At 35.9% G+C, this 19,857-nt stretch overlaps 1 protein-coding gene across 8 annotated transcripts in view; it reads left to right on the forward strand.

Annotated features, from left to right (window-relative positions):
* The window catches only part of SPAG6 (sperm associated antigen 6), an 87,519-nt gene that overhangs the window by 23,189 nt on the left and 44,473 nt on the right, over positions 1–19,857 (forward strand). For all 8 annotated transcript variants that reach the window (XM_054437064.2, XM_054437067.2, XM_054437065.2 and 5 more), the window contains 2 exons: positions 3,801–3,967; positions 7,440–7,623. In XM_054437064.2, the coding sequence (XP_054293039.1) occupies positions 3,801–3,967; positions 7,440–7,623 (351 nt within the window). The remainder of the gene's footprint in view (positions 1–3,800; positions 3,968–7,439; positions 7,624–19,857) is intronic.

Below are 19,857 nucleotides of genomic sequence, written 5' to 3' on the forward strand. Positions count from 1 at the left end.
TGAAATGCATATTTATTTCATATACATGTATATGAAATGCATATTTATTTCATATACATGTATATGAAATGCATATTTATTTCATATACATGTATATGAAATGCATATTTATTTCATATACATGTATATGAAATGCATATTTATTTCATATACATGTATATGAAATGCATATTTATTTCATATACATGTATATGAAATGCATATTTATTTCATATACATGTATATGAAATGCATATTTATTTCATATACATGTATATGAAATGCATATTTATTTCATATACATGTATATGAAATGCATATTTATTTCATATACATGTATATGAAATGCATATTTATTTCATATACATGTATATGAAATGCATATTTATTTCATATACATGTATATGAAATGTATATTTATTTCATATACATGTATATGAAATGTATATTTATTTCATATAAAAATATAAATGTCTATATTTGTTTTATATAAAAATATAAATGTCTATATTTGTTTTATGTAAAAATGTAAATGTCTATATTTGTTTTATATAAATATATAAATGTCCATATTTATTTTATATAAATATATGTAAATGTCTATATTTATTTTATATAAATATATGTAAATGTCTATATTTATTTTATATAAATATATGTAAATGTCTATATTTTATATAAATATATGTAAATGTCTATATTTATTTTATATAAAGATATGTAAATGTCTATATTTATTTTATATTAATATATGTAAATGTCTATATTTATTTTATATTAATATATGTAAATGTCTATATTTATTTTATATTAATATATGTAAATGTCTATATTTATTTTATATAAAGATATATAAATGTCTATATTTATTTTATATGAAGATATATAAATGTCTGTATTTATTTTATATAAAGATATATAAAGTCTATATTTATTTTATATAAAGATGTCTAGATGTCTATATTTATTTTATATAAAGATATATAAATGTCTATATTTATTTTATATAAAGATATATAAATGTATATTTATTTTATATAAAGATATCTAGATGTCTATATTTGTTTTATATAAAGATATCTAGATGTCTATAGTTATTTTATATAAAGATATCTAAATGTGTATATTTATTTTATATAAAGATATCTGAATATGTATATATTTATGTGTCCACTTGATATATATGTATATATCTATATATCTATGTATCTCCCCCCAAAAACAAAGTAAAAAGCCCAGAATAATCAGGAAAAAATAACATGAAACTTAATTGTGATTCTTTAAAGCTATTCTAAGTATACTTTTTTTGCCTCATTAATGCATTTATTATGAAACTTTGAATACATCTTAACAAATCTAGCTTTTCTTTTTTAGAGTATTGGCTTATTTTAATTAAAATAGTGTGTATTTATTATAAAAAATATGAAGTAACGCCAGGCACAGTGGCTCATGCCTGTAATTCCAGCACTGTGGGAGGCCAAGATGGGAGGATCTCTTGATCCCAGGAGTTTGAGACCAACCTGGGCAACATAGTGAGACCCCCATCTCTACAAAAAATGAAAAAAATTAGCCAGGTGCAGTGCACTCAGTTATTTGTGAGGCTGAGTGGGAGGATTGCTTGAACCTGAGATGTTGAGGCTGCAGTGAGCCATGTTTGCACCCTGCACTCCAGCCTAGGCAAGAGAGCAAAACCCTGTTTCAAAAAAACCCAAAAAAAAAAAGATAAGAATGTAATGCTCGACGATAATGACAATACAATGTCAGGCCATGCCCTGTGCCCAATTCGAAAATGGTCACAGGGCTTGGCCTGACATTTCTTCAAAGAAGATGTACATATGGCCAATTAGCACATAAGATGCTCAACATTGTTAGTGCTATGGAAATGCAAATCAAAATCACAATGAGACACCACCTCATCCACATTCGGGTGGCTGTTATTTTTTTAAAATGGAAAATTACAAGTGCTGGTGAGGATGTGGAAAAATTGGAATCCTCGTAAAATGATGGGAATGTAAAATGGCTCAGCTGCTGTGGAAAACAGTTTGGCAGTTCTTAGTGGTGATGTTCACACAACATTTTGTATGTACTTAACTCCACTGAACTGTAAACTTAAAAATGGTCAAAATGATAATTTTTATTTTATTTGTGTTTTACTCAGTAAGAAACCAACAACAATGAATCAAGTAATAAAGCAAACTACAAAGAGATTGACAATTTTTTTAAATCCAACTTTCCTGCAATAACCTGTGTTAACATTGAGTAGTCATGCTAATACCTTGTTCTGTGCTTTAAACTTTTGTTGTGGGTATTTCAGAAATTATCTCTATCAAACAGTGTAGATAATAATATATAAGCAACACCCATGAACACTGGATTTGTTGAACATGAGCTATGACCCAAGTGTGGGCAGGGGCTCTGTGTGCCTGCAGCCCTTACCAGCCTTTGTGGGATTTACAACTGCAACGGTGATAGAAGTTGATCTAACCTAGCCAACTTAGGCACGAAACTAATGACTAAGTAAAACCGGAAACTAGGAAAATCCATAGGTCACATCATTAAATGTGTCTGTGATAAGCATCACTGCTCTCTGCTTAGGTTATTTGCTAGTACTCTTTTATTTTGGTTAATCCTAAGTGTTACTATAATGGCTTCTCGGCCTTTGGCTAAGATCAAGTGTTTAGGTGCTACTGTAAATGTTTTCTTTTTGCTCCATTTCAAATATTTCTGCATATAATACTATAAAAGAATACTGGTAATATTTGCTTTTGTGTATAACTAGGATATGTTTTTAAAGAAAAGATTTAATGATATCTAATTGAGTAGACTGGTGTAAATTAAAGTGCAGAAAGTCAAGGGGTACTTTGTTATAGTACCCCTTCTGTCATTACGTTTCTTGTAATCTTAGACTAAAACAGCATCATTAAAACAGAAATAGCAGTCGACTCTTTTGCAGAATTTACAGTAAGGCAAAGTTAATAGAAAGAGCTGGAATATCCAGTAAAATGACCACAATGCAAATACTATTGGTATCTCTCTTCCCACCTCCTCAGTTTTCAATATGTATTATTTAACAATTATCAATGAAAAATGTATAAATTATAACCTTACTTTACCATTCATTAGTTGTGTGACAATTAACCTTTCTCAGCCTCAATTTTCTCGTCTGTAAAATAGACATAATAGTAGGGCCTGCTTCATAGTTTTGTTATAAAAGTTAAATGAATTATTATGGAAAAAAGTCCTTAAAACAGTGCTTGCATATAATAAGTCCTTGATAAATATAAGCTACTTTTACTATTGTTGGTGTTGTGGTGATGATGATGATATACCTACTATGCATTCAACCCTTGGATGAATATGATGAGCACTAGTAGTACACTTCCTCATCTCCAAGACATTTATTTGGAGATAATACGCAGGTGAGGCCTTGAAGTGAGCCTTGAAATATAAGATTTGCAAAGTCTGGGGGCAAGCCCTATCTTTTTTGTGTTAGACATCATAGCATACTCTACAACTTTCCTCTGCATGCCTCATAATAACCCTGTCAGGTAATATAGACAGGACTTGCTGAATCAGGGATTCTTACCTAAATCCAAAGCCTTTCTTATTTCCGTGCTCTACTGCAGGTTTAACAATGATAGCTTGTATTATTCTGTGTCTTGGCCAGTTAGGTACTTCTAAATTTCCATTAGTTTACAGTGAATAGTTTTATTTTTACTGATTTTTTCCGTTTAATTTTACTGTCTGCATATATACTGAGTTGTATTTTTGCTTTTTAATTTAAATTTTCCTGATTTCTGTTCTTTCATAATTTAACTCAGGTGTAATGTCTTTGCTGAGAACTCTTCTTCTGGACGTGGTCCCAACAATTCAACAGACTGCTGCTTTGGCTCTTGGGAGACTGGCCAATTACAATGATGACCTAGCAGAAGCTGTTGTGAAGTGCGACATTCTTCCACAGCTTGTTTATTCATTGGCAGAACAGAATGTAAGAATTTTAAAAAACTAGTTATTTTTTTGTTGTTTTAGATTTTTTAAAATGTGACACTTTGGATGCAGTTGCAAGCCTGTATGCATAAAATTATTAGGGGGTTAACACAGTCTTCAATTATCTGAGCTGCATGTAATCATATTTTCAGGGTATTTTGCTTTGGTGCTGATAACCACCATTTATCTATTATTGATAATATAAGGAGAAAATAGACTTTTTTAGGGGGAATTATACATAAAGCAGTATTTCTATATATGAGAGTTTTAAACAAAGCTATTGGATCTGACTTAGGGAAGTATGTAGACCCTAGGCAAATAGTTGATCTCAGCAGTCCTTATATGCTGGTGAAACCAAGTTAAGGGAAATAGTGAGAGACAGCCTTGAGGCAAGGGGTAGAGAAGCAACCAAAAAGAGGAAGAGAATAAGTATGTGTAATGGAAGGTTTGATAAATCTTTTTTACCAAGTTATAGGCATGTCAACTCTGTTAAGCACTATCTAAAAGTGCCCCATTTTTTCCCCCTCCTATCTGGTACTACTTTCTATTTCTATGCAATGCCAGCTATTTGGTTTCTACAGTAGTTAAGGACCACCTGTAGGTAGGTTTTGGACTGTTCATTCTATTCTGTTAGTTTATCATAACCTAGGGATAGTGCTTTCTTGACATATCTTTGGGATTAAATTCCTATTTGTGTAACAAAAAGACAAGCCAATTGAAAAATGGACAAAGGAATTAAATAGACATTTCTCCAAAGAATATATACAAATGGCCAAGAAGCATGTGAAAAGATGCTCCACAGCGTTAGTCATTAACAAATGCAAATCAAAACCACAATGAGGTATCACTTCATACCTTTTAGGGTGGCCATAATAAAAAATAAAAAGAAAATAACAAGTGTTGGTGAGGACATGGAGAAATTGGAACTTTCATACATTGCTGGTAGGAATGTAAAATGGGGAAAACCACTGTGAAAACACTTTGGCAGGTCCGCAGTCAGTGAAACATTTGTTACCACGTGACTCAGCAATTCTATTCCTAGTTATATATCCAAAAGAATTGAAAACAGATGCTCCAGCAAAGCCTGCACACAAATGTTCATAGCAGCAGCATCCACAATAGCCAAAAGGTGAAAGCAACCTAATTTGATCCACAGATGAATGGGTAAACAAAATGTTGTGTATCCATACAATGGATTATTAGTCATAAAAGGAATAAAGTACTGATAAATGCTACACCATGGATGGCCCATAAAAACATTATGCTAAGTGCAAGAAGCCAGACACAAAAGGCCACAGATTGTATGGTTCCATTTATATGAACTGTCCAGAATATGTAAATCCATAGAGACAGAAGCAGATTAGTGGTTACCAGGGGCTGGAAGGAAAAGGGAATGGGAATTGACCGCTTCATTTGTAAGAAGTTTCTTGTTGGGTTGATGATAATAGTCTAGAACTAGACAGTGGTGATGGTTGCACAACATTGTGAATGCACTAAATGCCACTAAATTGTATACTTTAAAATGGTTAAAATGGTAAATTTCATGTTATGTGTATTTTGCCAGAATAAAAGTAAATCCTAATGGTACAGAAATTTGCCTTATATTTATAGATCAGAGAGTCACTTACTAATGCTTGTTATAGCTCTACAAGGAGTCACAGAAGTTTTATTTTTCTTGTAGATATTCCTTCTATCATCAAATACTGTTGGGCTTTCTTCCTCTTGGACTCTTAGCTCTTTCTTTTGAGAGCAGAGTCTGTATTCTGGTATCCCATGTAGAAGATTTTCAGTAGAAGTTTTCTAAGTTGAATGAATGTTAATTAGTTGTAGAGAGACAAAAAAGCACTACAGCAGAAAAGTGAGGAGGCAGTGAAAACACGAAGCCTTTGCACAAGCTTCTGTCTCCCTCACCTTCCAGCCTTTAAGTCATTTCTCACAGGAGATTTAATCTCCTCTTTATGAGGTACAAAGTCCTGTGGTTTTGCTTGTTTTTTTTTTTTTTGGCATTTCTTTTGATGAGGAATGGAAGAGAAGAGTGTTAGGAATTTGGGGGAAGTGAAAATTAGGAGAAAGAGGGAATGAGATCAGAAAGTGTGAGTTATAGGCACTGTAATTAATAGTGACTATTGATACCCATAAATGGTCTGTAAATTTGACAATTCTGCAGTATAAAAAGTCAAGTTAGCTAAGGTAATGAAAATAAATGTATCACCATTTTCTCCCCATATTTGTAAGAAAATAATCTACAGAAACCTACTTCAAAACTCTACACTAATATTTAGAGTAAATTAGTAGAAATTTGGTTACTTATATAATTTAAGAAACTAAAGAAAATATGTCAAATCAAAAACATCAGTACTAACATAGCATACTTCTTATATTAGCAACATATACTGATTTTTAAGATACACTATGTTTAAGATGTACCTGATGTGTTTTTTCTCCTGTAATTTTCATTGTATCAATATTATAGTCTAAATGAATAGAATGCTTTCAAAACAGGTGCTGTAGTCAACTAGTCACTTTTCAGTAGTCACTGTGAAGAAATAGAAACTTAGAATGTAAAATAGGGGATTAATTGGGTTTTATTAATAACAGAAAGAGTTAGGAGACCATCATTGTGTCATTATGCTAACCATAAAACCATAGTGAGTGTCACAGCCACATATTTCCTATACATTTAATTTTTTTTAGCGATATGAAGAGAAACATGTTAGTCTTGTGTTTCAGTTTCATTTATTCATTCCTTAGTGAGATACAATGCATCTATAGGAAATATAAATATGAAGCAGTATTTAAAATTTACAAAATGGTAAGTAATTTGCTTTTATCTTTTAAAAAAGCATTTCTAGAGAAAATAACTTATATCCCATTGTTTGGCTGATTTATTTGCCAGGAAAAGTTTTAAAATGTGTCGTGAATGTTTTGCCTTTATGTTTATTTGATGATTGTAAGCACATTTTGGAACTTGGTTGTTACTTCAGAATAATTTAGGACACCAGAAAGATTAGTTGAGGTCATGAAAGGCCTACCATGCTTAAAGACTGAGGGCAAGTAAAGGAAATGAATTAGTCTGTTGACAGTGAGCTTAGTTGCACATGCTAACAATCTAAGAGTTCCCAAGGGTCAAACAATACATTTTGGTGTAATGCAGATACATAAAATCTCATTATTTTATGAATTTGTGGAAAGTGTGTTTATAATTTTATACAATTTCCAAATGCAGGCTTCAGGGTAAAACATTTGAAATACAATGTAAAACCTACCTTGTTTTCAGTTGAGTTACTGAACAGAAGCAGAGGGCACATCAAATAATCAAAATTATTTTGCAGGATGTTTTTCATCTTTTATATTCAAAAGCTGTTGAGATTTATTTACATTAATGTTATTTTTATGTTAGTTTTGGTCTATTTTAGATTTTGGTTTTCTAAGTACTCAATTCATTTTGAGTTTTGTCTGTTTGACCCTTGTAGCGCTTCTACAAGAAAGCAGCTGCCTTTGTGTTACGAGCAGTTGGTAAACATTCTCCCCAGCTAGCTCAGGCAATAGTCGATTGTGGAGCACTGGATACGCTGGTCATATGCTTGGAAGATTTTGACCCTGGAGTCAAGGAGGCTGCAGCCTGGGCACTTAGATATATTGCAAGACATAATGCAGGTAATTTAAAATATGCAGGAGCATATTTTAAAATAGGATTATTACAATTCAGATTTATTAGGTAAATCCAGTTTTGCTTAGTAAAACATAGGTGGGGTTTCAATGATGTTTCTGTATGTGATGAGAAGTACGTTTTGAATGATGGCCAAGTTGTTTGGGTCATATATTCACAAAAAAAAAACCCTATATATTTCAGTCTTTATCTTAGCAGAAGGGAAATTTGAAGAGGTGGAGTAAAGGAGAGAGGGGTGGCAGGGGGTGGGAGAGTGGGCTTGAGTCTCAAAGGCCTTGGTAAATTGGTTCAGTTATTAGGTTGGTGCATAAGTGGTTTTGCCATTAATGGCAAAAACCCCAATTACTTTTGCATTAACCTAATAAATTATTTTAGTTAGTCACCCTCTTGGGGTCATTTGGTCTTCCTGCCCATTCATGATAGGGAGTTCCAAACCAACCAGGAGACATATCATGAGTGAGTGATGTTGAGGAGATATGGACATAACTTCCTGGAAAATATTGGTATTCAACTCATACTGGGCAGGAAGAAGAGAAGGAGCATGTTCTCCTATAAACTGACAGCTCAGTGGGGTCATCAAGAAGGGACCTGGGCCTCTTGTGAGAGGATTGTGTCGACGCACCCAATTGGTAAAAAGTAAATGAGGAACATAATTTTCCCCATCACTTTACAGAATTTGCTTATGAACAAATAACATAAGAAGAAAATACAGTTTTAAAATAAACATATGTAAAAATGATCAACTTTGCTAGTAATCAACAAATTCTATATGAAAACATCAATGAAGATCTTTTTAACCTGTTATTTGAGTAGGGAGTGGTGGCAGAAGAGTAAAGCAGCAATATAGCCAGGTGGTTAAGAGCACTGTGGCATTAGACAGGGTCTGAGTTTAGTTTAGATACTACCATTTAGTTGCTGTGTGACCTCGGACATGGCTTATAAACCTTCTGAACCTTAGCTTCCTCATCTGCGGAAGAGGATGACTAATAGTGGTTACATCAGAGATTTGTTGTGAGGATGATGACATGATACATGTAAAGCACTTAGGTCAGTGCTTTGGCATATGGAAATATTCAGTAAATGTAACATATTAGTATTAATACTGAAGGTTACAGTGGACAATATGATGTGTGCACATTGGTGGAGGAACTACAAATTGTATAAACTGGTGGAGAGCAGTTTGACAAAACTATTAAAGTTGTTGCCCTAAAAAAGCCTGCTTTGAGAATTCATCCTAAGGAAAGAATTCCACAGCATGGAAAAGCTATATTCATGCAAATGTTATTATAGCATGATTTGTAAACCCCTCAAATATTTGGCAGAAATTTAGTGGATAAATTATGGAACTTAATGAAATCTGAGGCAACAAATTTAAAAGGTAATTATGAACCTACATGGTAACATGGAAAAGTGATTATAATGTTAAAAAGATATAAGATTGTGTATTACAATTATAATAATGTAAAAATAAGTTTTTATGTGGATATAATTACAAAAAAATCATGTTTGTATTCCTAAGGTGGTAAAATTAAGGAATTTTTTCTTCATGTTCCAGATTTTCAGTGTGTGTCTATGTCTAAAATATTAGCTGCTGTGTAGTGAGTAATTAGTATATGCCTGGCTCTGTGCTGTGTGCTTCAGACACATTATCTCATTTTGAGTGCAGCTACCCTTGGGTGGGCATTACTCTCCCTGTTAAATGGAGAAATAAAGTGGACTTTAGAAAGGATATCCAAAATTATATTAATGGTGGAACTGGAATTTGAGTCTAACTGTCTGACTGTAAAGCCTATGTTAACTACTATACCATACAGCTTCACTAAATACTTCCTGAAACAGTATTGAAGAAAAACTTCAAAACAGAAACAGGAAGAGGCTGTCCTATGGTTATATTTAATTTGGTTCTTAAAATGGTGACATTATTACAGACAAAATAGAAATAAAACAGTATAGAAGGCAAGTTGAAAAAGACAACTGTTGTCATGCTTAGAATTATTCATAATTAAATTACAAATTATTAAATTATTTTCTTAAATCTAGATTTTGATTTTCCAAAAAGGTTCACCTTAAGACTATTGTTTAGTACATGTTGATTGAGAAAACTACAGCAGGATTTTAAATCAGAAGCTGGTTATCATGGGAAACTACATGAGTAAGTTTTTTTTTAAGTCAGAGGGACACATTACAGATTGTAACATGAGTGTTGGAAAAGAGCTTTGAGGGACAACTCAAAGTCCCATATAGATACTCTCTCAGGCAGGTGCCCCACAGATAACATTTCCATCCCTTCATTTTGTTGAGGCTGGGGCAAAATGATTATAGTTCATAAACAGGATCTGTCTTAGGGATCCCATTCCAAATTCTTGGTATAATCTGGCTCCCACATGGAATTTCCACTGTAATTTCAATATTTCACAGTAGTTAGGGGCCTGGGACCCAGAAGCTCCCAGAAGAGATTATTGCATAGATTTCTCAGAAGGAAAGGGAATTGTTACCTAGTAAACCATGAAAGTCATCACTCATATCCATATCAATGAAAATGGAGGATTTACCTCCAAATAACCTGATTTCTTTTTTTTTGAGATGGAGTCTTGCTCTGTCGCCCAGGCTGGAGTGCAGTGGTGCAATCTCGGCTCACTGCAACCTCCGTCTCCTGGGTTCAAGCGATTCTCATGCTTCAGCTTCCTAAGTAGCTGAGATTACAGGCACACCCCACCATGCCCAGCTAATTTTTGTATTTTTAGTAGAGACGGGGTTTCACCATGTTGGTCAGGCTGGTCTCGAACTCCTGACCTTGTAATCTGCCTGCCTCGGCCTCCCAAAGTGCTGGATTACAGGTGTGAGCTACTGCGTCTGGCTTTTGTTTGTTTTTTGAAAATTACCTGATTTCTTAATGATTTCCTAAAAGCAAAATATATTGAGATTAATGAATATTAGTGGAAAACTGGTTAGACAGTTTAAGAAATATAAATCTTAAATTGAGATGCAAAAGAAATAATATGTACTTTTAAGGACAATAGAAGGAAAATGTTCTGTGTACAGGAAACAAAATTAAAATAAGCATAGAGAGAAGCTGATGGTCATTACCTGACTTTTCCTTGTTCGAAAAATACAACTTCTAAAACTTATTTCTATGTAAAGATTTTAGAGCATTTTACAGACAGCCAAAGGGAACTTGGGGCTGACAACCAGAAATGGTGGGGGTTTTTTTTTTCCGACTGTGTACAAATCATATCATTAAATTTTATGATTGAATCACCAGTTATTGAAGACACATGGTAATGTTTACCTCTGACTTTGCAGATAAATAAGTGATTTCTTTCTAGTTTTTCCTGCTTCTTAGTGACAGGTGAGGTAGAATTCTTCTCAGGTTGGCTTTCTCTTATCTTACTTTTTGTAACCCTTTCCCACTCTGCAGAATTCTTCTTTTGTTTCCTCATTCACACAACTTTTTTTTAGTCTGTTGTTATAATTGTTCTCTTTTATTATTAGCTATTGTTGTTAATCTCTTACCATGCCCACTTTATAAATTAAACTTTAAAAAGTTTGTATAAATTTAAGGGGCACAAGTGCAGTTTTGTACATAGATATATTGTATAGTTATTCTATTAACATATTTATTTATTCAACCAATATGAAATCTGTCACTGTTTCCAAGGAATAGTCTTGCTTTTGGAAAGGGTGCCTGGAGAGCCTGTGCCAGCTGGAAGCGTGATGGGCAAGGTAGGAGGGACGGTGGGATTCCCCAGCCACCGGGCTTCCTCAGCTGATGGCTCAGCTGCTGGGAGGTAGGTGAGGGAGGCTGCTGCAGGAGGCTCCAGGCCCTCTTCCCCTGTTCCCCAGCAGCCTCCCTCAGGCCTTGTGACTGAAGTCCTGTGGCTCTGTGGAGGGTGCTTCCAATGAATGGCCCTCTGTGGAGACAGTGGCTGCAATGAGAGCACTTGGGACTAAGGTGAGAGCAGCAGCCTGGCTGCAAGTGTGCGGAAGTGTTTTGAGTGAATGGTCTTCCGCATTTGGGCTCAAAAATGAGTTTTAAGTGTTTATTTTGGGAGCTTTAGCTAAAAAAAAAAAAAAAAAGGTGTTTCTTTGGGGTAAACTTTGGCTTATCTCGGTCCTGGCAAAGAGGAATACATTTGATTAGACATTCTACAACTTTTAAATTATTGATATAATTGTCACATAGATGAGCAGACTCAAGTAGAGCGGTTAAAGGATTTATTCTGGTCACACAGCAATTTATGGTGGAACTGCTTGGCAACTGCTCAACACTTCCAGAGATTCTTGCATTTTACACTGTGAGGGAGGAATGTGTACAAGATCTCATCATTCTTTTTTAGCTCCTTGTAATATCTGAAAGTCTTGCCAGATACCTCTGTTTCTAATCTTTGTTGGCCGCTTTCCACCCGGTTGACTCTTCTTTCTCTTGTGGACCTGATTTCTGTCCAGCTGTGTGGCAGTTGGGAGATGAGCTTGCTGCGCCAGAGATGAGCAGTGCTTGCAGGGGCTGGCTGATGTGGACGTGACGGAAACATTGAGTCCATTGTATCCTCTTTACTAGATAGATAATGTAAGCAAGGTCTCAAGATGAGCTGGCAGCCCAGTTGTTTTCTATCTGGTATCGAATGATGAAATGATAAAATGAAAAGTTTAAAATTCAGAATTCTTGTGAATATTCTTCTTATGCCACCCATGTACAAATATCAATAGCTCAAATAGTGCAGAACAGGCTTAGGAAGCAGTAATTAATTAAAACATCTCACCTACTTATTTATGGTGAGAACACAAAATCTAGTCTTAGCAATTTTCAAAGTAATTAACTTTAAAAAAACCCAAATATTAGTGACAAATATCAGAGATAAGAGCTAAGGACTTTGAATGGTTTTTCTTAGAGGGAGAATGGATGGGGAGAAGGGACTAGAACCTGGTAATTAAAAATTATTTTAAAGGCCCTGCAGACAGCCGTCTTTACTGACGCCTATAGATTTCGGTTGGTTCCAGTAACGTCTTTTGCTTCTTTATCTTTCTTTTCATACCTTTTTTTCTATTGTAGGGGGTTGAGGAACACAAACATAGAGGCAAATGAGGTATGTGGGATAACATATATTATATATTTCATTTATTTTGACCCTAACACTTATTTTCACAAATATCTTTGTATTTTTTAGGTGCTAGTGAAAAAAGTATAAAGTGAAAATAAATATCCCTCTATGTTTTTTGGGCATAGAGTCCAAATGTGCTAAACAAAAGAACATTTTAATTAATTATAACCTTGTTTTACTTGGTAGTTACCTAATTGGTTGGTTATTTTTAGGGTTCAGTTTGTGTGCTGGTAAAAAATGTGATCTTTTGTGTTTTTATTTCTTGTAATATTTTTAGTTGGGAACTCTTGGCTAATAAAATCTTCTAGTTTTTTTTTAACTTAGAATCTGGAGCAACAAAATGTAATATATAAGCTCAGATTCCTAAGTTACTCATGCCTCTAACTTTTTGTATGAGGCTAGCAATCCATTTATTTAACAATGTCAGCATCATGGTAATCATCAAAATGTACTTGAGACATTTATGTCAGTGTTCCCATATCTTTCCCACTGTATAAAGTAAAATAAATTGACTAAGACCTCATGTGTGGGACTTTATAATCTAAGGCAGAAAAATTAATACAGATAAGCATGAAGGTCATCTAGACAGCTAGGCAAACACTGACACAATGTACAATACTGTATTAAAAAGCATATATAATGCATTGGGTGACTATACATTAGAGTAAATGAAAGATGAATTATAACTGGGCACAGTGGCACGTGCCTGTAATCCTAGTAATTTGGGAGGCTGAGGTGGGAGGATCACTTGAGCCCAGGAATTCAAGACCAGTCTGTGAAACATAGTGAAACCCTGTATTAAAAAATAAATAAAATAAATAAATTCACCAGATGTTGTGGTGTGCACCTGTGGTCTCAACTATTTGGGAGGCTGAAGTGGGAGGATCATTTGAGCTCAGGAGGTTGAGGCTGCAGTGAGCTATGATTGTGCCACTGAACTCCAGCCTGGGCAACAGAGTGAGACCCTGTCTCAAAAAAAAAAAAAAAGATGAATTATGAGTTACCTTTTTTGTACGGCAAAAAAGAGGAATCTTTACTTTCTCAAGAACTTTGTTACATCCAGATAACAACTGAACAGTCCTTGGCATAGAAATAACAGGAGGAAGTGATACATGCAGTAGTAAGAGGAAGGAAAGTGCTTTGTCCCACAAAATAGCTCCTCTGCTTGATAACATCTACAATTCTTTTAGTTTAAATCTTTGTTTTTGGCTTTATGCAAATACCTGTGGGAGAAATGTCATTAAGTGTATGTGTGCTGAGTGGATAAAGAGAAGGATATTTTGTATACTGGTGGTTTGGAAATAAACCAAGTGTGAACAATGCACCATGACATGTTTCTCTATTGTTTCTTGAACTTAGTTTGTTTTCCAGTCACTGGCATATAAATCTGCCTAATACCTTTTTGATATTGGGGGGAGGAACCCACTTTTATTTACATTTGAATTTCTAGAAATTCAAATGAAGCAAAATGTACTTGACTGAAATTTGAAAGTACTCCAATTGAGCATTTCACAAACATCTACAAGAGAGTTTGCTATTAGAAGCTCAGGACTTGGTTAGCATAAGAATTGTACCTTGAGATAAGACATGTTCATCATCTTATTTTCCCATAGATTTTTAAATCCACAGTCTACAGGAAAATAGGAGCTGTATTCTCATCATGTTAGCTGACTGATTTTGCACAGTTAATTTTTGGAGCTTGGTTTGCTCTTATCAGGGCTTTAGATGAATGAACTAGTTTGCTCTAAAAGTGTGGAATAAGTTAATTGCCTCAAAGGATTTTCTTTTTTTTTTTCGAGACGGAGTTTTGCTCTCGTTGCCCAGGTTGGAGTGCAATGGCGTGATCGCGGCAACTTCCGCCTCCCAGGTTCAAGCGATTCTCCTGCCTTAGCCTCCCAAGTAGCTGGGATTACAGGCACCTGCCACTACGCCTGGCTTATTTTTGTATTTTTAGTAGACATGGGGTTTCACCATGTTGACCAGGCTCGTCTCGAACTCCTGACCTTGTGATCCTCCCGCTTCGGCCTCCCAAAGTGCTGGGATTACAGGTGTGAGCCACTGTGCCTGGCCACCTCAAAGGATTTTTGAAGATAGGACCTCTAGCGTTTTTGGTATCACTATGCTATAACTAGCCACAGACCATTTCTTTATATCCCTTTTGATCTGACACTACAGTGTTAGCAGTATGGTAGCCTCTATTCATGTGAGACTTTTGCACACTTGAACTGAGGCTAGTGCACATTGAGGAGCTACATTTTTTATTTTATTGCCATTTAATTAATGTAAATTTAAAAACTGATACTCAACTTAGTTATTTAAAAATTTGTAGGTATAATTGGAGCAACTTGGGTATGTGACTCTACCTTTTCAACTGTAAACTTTTTGAAATCTAAATACTTATTGAGCATTTTTGATGAAAATTTAGTGGCTGAATTGAGAAATGCTGTAAGTGCAAAATACACACTAGATTCCAAGGCTTAGTGTGAAAAAATGTAAAATATCTCACTAAATGTTTAAAATATTGATTGCATGTTGAAATTATATTTTAGATATATTGTGTTAAAGTATATTAAAATTATTTTCATCTATTTCTTTTTACTTTTAAAGTGTGGCTAATTTTGAGTTTTAAATTACATTATGTGGATAATATTTCTATTGGGTAGCACATAAAATTACTGTGTCTATGCTTTGTAGATATTTGTTAAAAGGCAATGTGCTAGTAATTCTGTGGTCTCAAAAAGACATATGTGTTATTTTTGTTTATACATACGTGTATACAAACATACATGTATACAAGTATACATACATGCATGTGTGTATACTTGTGGAAGAGTGTGTGTGTGTGTGTGTGTGTGTGTGTGTGTGTATGACCTGTAGTAGCCAGCCTCCCGTATCATGTGTCCTGGTTTTCAGACCCTTGTTTAGTCTTCTCCTGCATTATACCAGGGCTGGTCTGTGTGACCAGCAGAGGTCATGGTATGTCACTTCCTGAGAACAGGTTATAAAAGATAAGAGGCCAAGCACAGTGTCTTATGCCTATAGTCCCAGCACTTTGGGAGGCCAAGGTGGGAGGATTGCCTAAGGCCGGGAGTTTGAGACTAGCCTGGGCAACATAGCAAGATCTCATCTCTTAAAAAAAAAAATTAGCTGAGTATAGTGGTATACAGCTACTTGGGAGGATGAGGAGGGTCACTTGAGCCCAGGAGTTTCCGGCTGCAGTGAGCTGTGACGGCGCCACTGCACTCTGGCCTGGGTGAGAGTGAGATCCTGCCTCTGGAGAAAAAAAAAAAAATCAGTGCTTCTGTCTCGGGCACTCTATCTTTCTTGGGCCACTTGCTCTAGGGGAAACTGTTACATGGACACTTAGGTGGCCTATGGAAAGGTTCACATGGTGAAGAACTGAGGTTCCAGCAGCCAGCAAGGAATGGAGGCTTCCCAGCAATGACGGGATTGAGCTGGAAGCAGATCCTCCTCAAGGTGGACCTTCAGGTGACTGCCCCAGCTGACAATTGGACAGCAACTTTGTAATTCTGAGCCACAACCACCTAGCTGAGCTGCTCCTGAGTTCTTGACCCACAGAAACACTGAAATAATAAGTGATGATGTTTTAAGCTGCTCAGTTTGGGATTGTGTGTTACATGACAATAGATAACTAATATGTAATCTGAATGCAAAGGAGGTTCATTATACTATATAATAGCAAACAACAAAACCAAACCAAACCAAAAATTAATTAAATGTCCTCAAGTGGGAAACTGGTTAAGTAAATGATGGCATATTTGCTCAGTGGGATATTAGGGAACTGTTAAAAATGTTGGGTTAGCTGAATCCTCAGAAATAAAAGTAGCCAGTGGAAACCCATGAGGGTGTGAGAACCACTCAGGGGAGTCACAGCAAGCACTGCTGACCAGGGACCACGTTTATAAAAACACGACATCGACATATTACCCTCCCAATGTTTTATTTTTATTTCCTCTTTCTGTTTTCTCTCTCTTTTACCTGTTCTAGAGAATCCCATCAGAGTACCTGTGGCCTTTTGCTGTCTAGCCTTCTCCATCAGATTGTGCTCCTTGAAGACAGGGACTTCTTACCTAGCACTGGGCTGGAGCAAAGAGTGAATACCTTTGAAGTTTGAATAATAACATGCATTTTCCTTGGTTTTTAAAACTGTTTTTCTATTATTTATTTTAAAAATTATTTTTGTATATTAATTAAAAAATTGTTATGTATTTATGGGGTACAAGTACAGATCTTTTTTTCTATTCTTTTCTTTTTTTTTTTTCTTTTTGAGACAGAGTCTGACTCTGTCACCCAGGCTGGAGTGCGGTGGTGCAATCTTCATCTCACTGCAACCTCCGCCTCCTGGGTTCAAGCGATTCACCCACCTCAGCCTCTCGAGTAGCTGGGATTGCAGGTGCATGCCACCATGCCTGGCTAATTTTTGTATTTTTAGTAGAGACAGGGTTTCACCATGTTGGCCAGGTTAGTCCTGAACTCCTGACCTTAGGTGATCTGCTCACTTCAGCCTCCCTAAGTTCTGGGATTACAGGAGTGAGCCAGTGCGCCTGGCCACGAGTACAGATTTCTTACATGCATACATTGCATAAGTGGTGAAGTCTGGGCAGGTTTTTTTTTTTTTTAAGCAAAATGCAAAGTTATAGGTAGAGTGAAACCACAACTATGGTTGCAAATGCTATATAAAGCAGGTGGGAAACAAATGAAACAACTTCTAGATTCAAAAAGCATTACTTTGTAAAGATGTAATTCCAATTATTTTAGTTATTTTCTTCTTTACCGGGACACTCCAGACCCTCTCTGTAGTTTTGCGTTACTCTATTCAGCTTGGTCTCAGCTGTTAAAAGTCTAATGCTAAATTAGTGGTGGGGATGGGAGCTAAAATGACTTCAAATTTCCTCAGCCTATTGTTGTTCAAGGCTATAACCAAGTGTTTTGTTGTTGGTTTTTTCTCACTTTCCTTTTGTCTGGTCTCCACTTCTTGACTTTTTCTTACCATGTTTTGAAGCTGCTTTTTACTTGAGTCCTGTGAGAGCAGGCTTCCCTCCCAGCTGATTGTAATTTCTTACTAAAGCCCTGTTAACTCCAGATAAATGGCTTATTTGACTCACTTGACTTTTTAAAGGAGCCAGAATTATTTCGCCTTTAAAGCAAATGTATGTATGTATGTTAACCCTTAAGCTCTCAAACACTCAACCCATGTGTTAGGGTTAAACTAATGGCTCTGACGATTGGGTGGAGGGAAGCAAGATAGAAATGATGAGAGTAGGAAAAATGACATTTGTGTGTGTGTGAGATATAAAAATCACTCAAGACTTTTACATAGTAATATGCAAATTCTCCCTTTATGCTTTTCTCACTTCCACCTGCAATTGGAGATGTCAATCTCTCAGCTGAGAATGATAGCTCTAGTGAGTCACTGTTGCCTATGGAGGGATGTTGTCTTGCAGATGTGTCGGAGTAGAACAAAGCTTTTTGTGGTAGCAGCCTCCATGATGCCTGCCTCCTCTTATTCACATCCTTGTGTAGTCCCCTCCCCCATTGCACCAACGCACTATAGCAGAGGCAATGCTACGCCACGTTCAGGCTTGGATTATAAAAGACTGAAATGTCTTTTATAATCTTGAGTCTTCTCTTTTGAATCACTTGGGTCCTCTCTTTTGAATCACTGACTTTGGGGGAAGCCTCATCATGAGCAGCCTATGTAGAGGCCCATAGGGCACGGAACTAAAGATCCCCTTTAACCCTCCCACGAGTGTGCCTGGACACATATCCTCAACTGACTGCAGCCCCAGTTGACTTCTTGATTGTAGCCTAGTGATAGGTCTTGAGCCTGAACCTGGCAGGTAAGCCACTCCTAGATTCTTGACCTACAGAAACTATGAGATAATAAATGTTTGCTGTTTTAAGCTGCTAAATTTGGTGTGATGTTACATAGCAGTAGATAACTAAACCAGTTGTAAACAGCTGGGTTAGACCAAAACCTAAAGAGATTTTTCTTTTTTTGAGACAGGGTCTTGTTCGGTTGCCTAGGCTGAGTACAGTGGCATGATCACACCTCACTGTAGCCTTGACCTCCTGGGCTCAAGCAATCCTCCCACTTCAACCTCCCGAGTAGCTGAGACTACAGGCGCGTGCCACCATGTCCAGCTAATTTTTGATTTTTTTTGGAGACAGGGTCTCTCTCTGTTTCCCACACTGGTCTTGAACCCCTGGATGCAAGAAATCCTCCCACCTTGGCCTCCCAAAGTGCTGGGAGTACAGGAGTGAGGCACTGCGCCTGGCCAACAGATTTCTTTTACTTTGGAAGTGCTATTACCAAAATCATACTGGAGTTACCAGTAAATAACCAGCTTTGGTAATTGCAGCAACATATTTGTTATTATAATTTCACCCAATCATGAAAAATTTGGTTGAATGGGATGAGGAATTATTATTAACATAACATTAATATCATATAAGTGGCAGCCAATTTTAAAGGTAGGTTTTGTTTGTTTGTTTGTTTGTTTTGAGATGGGGTCTTGCTCTTTTGCCCAGGCTGAAGTGAAGCAACGTGATCTTGGCTCACAGAAACTTCTGCCTCCTGGGTTCAAGGGGTCCTTCCACCTCAGCCTCCCGAGTAGCTACAGGTGCTTGCCACCATGCCTGGCTAATTTTTGTGGTTTTTTTGTTTCTCGTAGAGATGGGGTTTTGCCCTGTTGTCCAAGTTGGTTTTGAACTCCTGGCTTCAAGCAATCTGCCTACCTCAGGCTCCCAAAGTGCTAGGATTACAGGCATGAGCCACTGTACCCAGGCAAAATGTAGATTTTTTTTTTTTTAAACCTGCTTTATTTCAAAAAGCTTTTGAAGTGATACAGCTGTATATTTTTATGGCAAAAACCAGCCCATCTTCAAACTGATAAATAGGGCCACCTAACTGCAAAGAAATGATTAATTTATAACTTTCTTGTATTTTTTAATGAAACAAAATATAACTTTGGTAGGGCTTAGAGACAGTTAAAAGCAGTGTTTGAAAAAAAATTAAAAAGCAATAAAGTTTAAAGAGATTAGAGTTCCAGAGGAGTATTTTAATTAGTGTGCTGGATACACATTTTTTTCTTTTTTCTT

The sequence above is a fragment of the Pongo pygmaeus genome, chromosome 8 (genome assembly GCF_028885625.2).
Source record: "Pongo pygmaeus isolate AG05252 chromosome 8, NHGRI_mPonPyg2-v2.0_pri, whole genome shotgun sequence".
Taxonomy (NCBI): domain Eukaryota; kingdom Metazoa; phylum Chordata; class Mammalia; order Primates; family Hominidae; genus Pongo; species Pongo pygmaeus.